General features: G+C 40.2%; 1 protein-coding gene across 1 annotated transcript in view; it reads left to right on the forward strand.

The window, feature by feature from the left end:
* Positions 1–2,008, forward strand: part of LOC120063553 (GDNF family receptor alpha-2-like) — a 105,222-nt gene extending 103,214 nt beyond the window's left edge. Inside the window, exon 8 of the mRNA XM_039013910.1 lies at positions 1,868–2,008. Coding sequence (XP_038869838.1) covers positions 1,868–2,008 — 141 coding nt within the window. The remainder of the gene's footprint in view (positions 1–1,867) is intronic.
* The last annotated feature ends 3,992 nt before the right edge of the window (positions 2,009–6,000 follow it).

The following is a 6,000-nucleotide window of genomic DNA, read 5'->3' on the forward strand; positions in this document are numbered from 1 at the left end:
GCTCTTATCCAAAGTGACTTACATGAGCAATTAGGGTGAAGTGCCATGCTCAAGGGCACATCGACAGATTTGTCACCTTTCGGTTATTGGCCCAATACCCAATACTATTAACCGCTAGGCTACCTGTTCATATGTGTGTGTGTGTGCGCGTGTGTGTACCAGTATACATATTGGCTGCAGACAGAGATCTGGACCAATGTCAACAGGCTGCTGTCACACATCACTGCACCTGCTAATTAATTGGCTTTTAGTTGCGGATGTGTTTGCTGCATTGTCAAGCAACCGATTGCTTTTTTTGGCAACTGTCATTTAACCATTTCTCTGTACAATCACACATTGGAAACCAAGCTCTTCCATAATCAATGCAGCCTTTCCTTTCACCTAAAACCATTAAAAAAACATCTCCCAGTGCTTATATAACTACCATTTACTATTTTTTTCAATATGTATTTTTCTACAAAAAAAATTGGCCATGTGTTGTGCTGGAGACACTGCTATTAGAAGATCATATCTGACTCTGTTTTCTCTCTGTACAGGGAAATGGACCGAAGTGCAATCTCTCAAAAGGCTACATCTGTGGAGATGAGGAAAGGAGTGGAGGAGGGAATGCTTCATGTTTCTGTTGATATGCTGTATTGCTTTGCGGGGGAAATGGTGCCTCCACAAATTGAGAAAGCTGCAGTTACTTGGAGGCAAATTGTTTGCTAGGTGTTACAGGAATCAGAGCAAATTGAAAATGTTCAAAATGCTTACAATGTTATGGAAAAACACATAATAAGACCATACTAGAGTAGGCATAACAGAGCAACTCTGGGGTGTACAATATCTAGAACAATAGAGATGTAGATGTAGTATCTTAATTTGATCACCATGTTGTAGCAGGAAATGTACATTTGTATTATATTATATGTGTAAAAAGGCTTCTAAAGTTCATAATTTCCATGTATCAAAAGCTACAAATGTTTTATATAATCCACACAATAATTGCCATTTCCTGTTGCTGCAAGATTATTTTCCTGCTGTGGGATCCTTCATCTGTATGTCCCTTCTACCCTTTCTCCTAATGTACTGTACAACATAGTTGCCTTTTAAATTGACAGCTTTTGTCTATGGTAAAATGTTCTATATGTTCAATATCTATATGTGTACAAGTACAATGTTTTGACTGATATTGTACAGAAATAAAATGTATCCAAATGTCTAGGAAGCCGATTAGTGCTGTAAAACTTTAATAGCCTGGGTGTTTATTTGCTTAAATCACTAAACACCAGGCACTTATTAAAGACAGGATTCTATTTGAGCCAGGGGTCTATTTCCTCGATGCACACTGCTTTTGCTCTGTTCTGCTCTATGACCCCCACAAGTGTCACGGGACTCATCTGACGGTAACCCATACAAACGAATGGAAGTATTGAGGTAGTTTTGTGCCAACAAAAATAAGGGGTTAAATATTTGTCCAAGAAAAAGAAAATATTTCCTGCACTTTATATTCCCCCCCGGGGAGCTATTTGAGACTCAGCGTTTAATTGTAGTTTTATGATAACCCTATATGTGCTCTGCATGTTCTATAATTCGTGCTTTCCTTGGAAGTAATGCTTAAAATGTTTAAGATGACACTACCGAAAGGGTATTGGAAGAAATGTCTTAGCTAGCTCTGCACTGTGCCAAAACATTTCAAAGCAGAGAGTACACCTAAAAGACTGCACTAGCAGTCGCTTTCAACATACTTCATATGTGCCTCAAATGTATTCATGTTTTTATTCCAGTGGAGTGGCTATGAATCCGTGTTTTACCATTTCTCTGTAAAACGCAACACTCAGACTCACTGAGTCATTCCTAACCTTTTCCATTGTTGTCCTCCTCTCAGCCTATACTGGAGCCCAGCAGTGGTTACAATGGCCTGACTAGACCCAAGAGCCCACCTGATGATGGGGCACCCTGTGTCTGTGCCAGTGTCTGGGTGCTGCTGCTCAGCCTGACCTCCGCCATGGCCAACCATGCCCTATAAAACACCCTGTGGGCTGTCGCCGACCATCAAGCTGATCCCAAACGCAGAGGTGTTGTCAAGGGGCTTGTTTGAGGATGTTTTATTTTTCAAGCCCAGGCATCATGCAATTTCAAAAAGGAGAGGCGGAGAGCACACAATCGGAGATAATCTAAATATTATTTATTTGATTTAACATTTTGGCTTTTGAGGACCACTATGATCAAGAAAATGGCTTTACATGGAACCCCCATGTGGTGAAGCCTCAGTGGCCATTGGCTGTGACTGTCTTTCCATCAGTAACACTGACAAAGAACCCAAAGTATCATGTCAAAGACTTCTGCACTCCTGCCATGACAAAGAGAAGAGAGAGAAAGAGAGAGAGAGAAAGAGTGTGAGAGAGAAATGGAGAAAGAGAGAGGAGAGAGAACTGCTGTCCGTCACACGTTTTCGTCTAGAAACAGTGCTCGACTTGCTTTTCTTTAATGGACAGACCTCAAGCTTTGTGTTTCCATTACTTGCAGACAGAAGAATTATCACTTTTGTGTCTTCTCAAAAGTGTAAATCTTAACTCAGTGTATCCGTGTTGGTATAGTAACAGTGAACAGTATGTTCAGTACAGCTATTTTATTTCAGTGCTATATTTTTTCAGCAGACAAAAAAAAATACTCAAATATAATGTTAACTGGTTCTCATTTGAGATGTTGTTGTCATTGATAGTGGGTGAGAATAAATATCCACCCACACATGTGCATACTTTGTCAGTGTATATAACAAACTGTTTTCTTTCAATGAGCCAAGATAAACAAACTGTTTTCTTTCAATTTACCAATATGACCTACCTTAAATGGTCAAGGCGATATGATGGCACTGTATTGTTAAGTATGAAGAACAAATTTAGAAGGCAAAGTTGGCAATGCCTATGACGACAAAGTCAAAGAAAAATGTATATAGGGATGAAATTGAATTAGCTACATTTGCTTGGAAAGTAATTACCTGTGTGTATTATAGTTGTTCTTTGTACAGTGCAAATACACGTGGCCTTACCTATTGCTCGTACCACATTATCCTGCTCATGGGACATCGCAACTCGTAGTAACGCTTTACTAAATGAATCATTCAAATGGGTTCATGTCAAAACAACAAGCCATCAGATCAACAAGCCATCAGATCAACATTTGACTACATAAATGCCTGGGATTGAACCCTTCTATTTCCATTGGACTGTTCCAACAGAGATGTCTAGAGCAAAGAAATACTCACAGTTTATAGCTGCTGCACATTCTGTTGTGTTGAGTTTTCCCCCCGATTTTATATTATTTTTGATTGGTCAGGTTGTAGCTGAGTCTTGCAGATGACATCATGACGTACTGCTGATGAATGCTTACATTACTGGCGCTGGCCTCCTATAAGCCAATCAAATGCATGAGGTAAATTAAGAGTTTTGACATGTAGTAATGTAAATAAATAAACTGATAAATATTCCCCCTCACACAGAATGGGTCCAGGTATATGAGGAAAATGGGGTTTCAGCATTTCTCACACAGTTAAGTTAATTCATGCTGATTGATTCATACAAAAGTGAGCAATTTTGAAAAATATTACTGCAACATGACCCTCAATGGAAGTCAAGACAGCACGGAAAACAAAGATTGCACACAAATAAATCCTGACAATAAATGAATGACATGTCGCAGCTTATATAAGGTGAGGGGCAGAGAGTACTCAAAGATGGGATGTCATGAGTGTATAAGTGATTGAAAGAGTGAGAAGAGTGTGTGTGTGTATGTGTATGTGTATGTGTTTGTGTGCCTGTGTTCTGGAGTCCAGTTTGTTTCCTTTCAATATAAAAATGGGGGGTGGGGGTTAGTTTTGTGGTGGGGTCTAAGGGCACGGGAATGTGAAAGCGGCGGGTTACTGTGCGCGCGCTTGATTAATGAGCCAGTGGAATGATGTTTCTTATCAACACTCTGCACATGTTGGAGAGAGGAGTAAGGTTTACAAGACTGGGATCCTCCAATCAGAGACAACGCCCACTTCCTTCCCATAATTCCACTTTTTCAGTCACACCTGCCTCTGTGTGGCTCTTTTCTCTTTGGCTTGGTTGGTGTAATATGTTCCCGTGTGGCTCAGTTGGTAGAGCATGGCGCTTGCAACGCCAGGGTTGTGGGTTCATTTCCCACGGGGGGACCAGGGTTCAATTCCCACGGGGGGACCAGGATGAATATGTGTGAACTTTCCAATTTGTAAGTCGCTCTGGATAAGAGTGTCTGCTAAATGACTTAAATGTAAATGTAAATATGTTATACACCATGAGGGGGTCATTTTGTGAAACACTGAACATCATACTTCAGGGTTCAGTTAGCAAATTAAAGTGTAGCCTAGCATAGAGCTGGGGGTTTCAGTTCATGATACACTTGATAAGCTAGAGTAACTGGAGCGTTTATGTTTATGTTTACACATTTGTTCACTAGCTGGAATCTCAGTCTGTGCTACAGTGTAGAATAACAGCTTTCATAATAGGCACATTCTATTGCTGCGCTCACAATTTGGATACAAATGAGGAGTCCACAGTCTCCTTGCAAGAATAGGAGAGCCTAGCTGTAGTGGAAATGCAAGGCAAGTTATTGGAAAGGAGGAAATGAAGCACGTTTTCCCAAAGGCACTGTTGATACTGTACTGTATATTGCACACATTCAGATCCTCGGCTGCATGCACATTCATTAAAAGTTTTCATTTCATTTTCAAAATTTTACCCTTGATCTTTCTTTAATTTCATTTTTAACTGCCTGCCTCATAAGTCAAGAACTGTCTGGCTTTTTTTTGCAAAGGGTTGGATGTAAAATGAGCATGGTTGGGTAAGAAAAAAAGGTAATAGAAAATCAAAAACCCTCTGAGCCTTTTCTTAAGCAAGCAACTGTGTTGTCAAGGGAGTGGACAGAGCTATTGAACCACGCCACTTGAGATGTAATTCCCCGCTCCGTTGAAGAAAGTCTGGACATTTCTATTGGAAAGAGTAGAACCTCTAAAACAATCATATAGATTCTGCTATGCCAATGTGAGTTTGACCGCGCCATCCCCACTCCCCGTCTTTCACATGTGGGATGATTATTGATTGAGCCATCATTTCCAAAGCTGAACATCTGTAATGAAATTCTACTCTTTTTATTGGATTTGGTGATGGGATCTTGGTCTCTAACAGCTGTTGTGGCTTTATTACACAGTCACTGTCACCAGTGGGAGGCTTCCACTATAGTGCTGACTGCTAGGGTTCCTCACGACATCTCATCTGTAAACACAGTGCTTCCTAATATTTAGGGGTTCACGGGGAAACCTATTGTTATTGTTAGAAAGAAAAATATCTTGACATGGTCAAATAACAAAAAAATAGATTGCAAACTTTTTTTTCTAATTTGGCACAAAGAAACTAAAGCATATGAGTAACTTGCTCAAAAAGATTGAAACCGCTTGGCCTATCGGTGGCTCTGTTATAAGCAGTCTCACTTAAACTCTCATATCCGCTACCCCGTTTGACCTAGAGACTTGAAACGTTAAATGTACAGTACCAGTCAAAAGTTTGGACACACCTAGTAATTCAAGGGGTTTTCTTTATTTTTACTATGTTCTACAAGGTAGAATAATAGTGAAGACATGGAATCATGTAGTAACCAAAAAAGTGTTAAACAAATCAAAATATATTTTTGATTTCAGATTCCTCAAAGTAGCCACCCTTTGCCTTGATGACAGCTTTGCACACTCTTGGCATTCTCTCAACCAGCTTCACCTGGAATGCTTTTCCAACCATCTTGATGGAGTTTCCACATATGCTGAGCACTTGTTGGCTGCTTTTCCTTCACTCTGCGGTCCAACTCATCCCAAACCATCTCAATAGTGTTGAGGTCGGGTGATTGTGGATGCCAGGTCATCTGATGCAGCACTCTATCACTCTCCTTCTTGGTCAAATAGCTCTTACACAGCCTGGAGGTGTGTTGAGTAATTGTCCTGTTGGAAAACAA

This window comes from Salvelinus namaycush, chromosome 18 (assembly GCF_016432855.1).
Source record: "Salvelinus namaycush isolate Seneca chromosome 18, SaNama_1.0, whole genome shotgun sequence".
Taxonomy (NCBI): domain Eukaryota; kingdom Metazoa; phylum Chordata; class Actinopteri; order Salmoniformes; family Salmonidae; genus Salvelinus; species Salvelinus namaycush.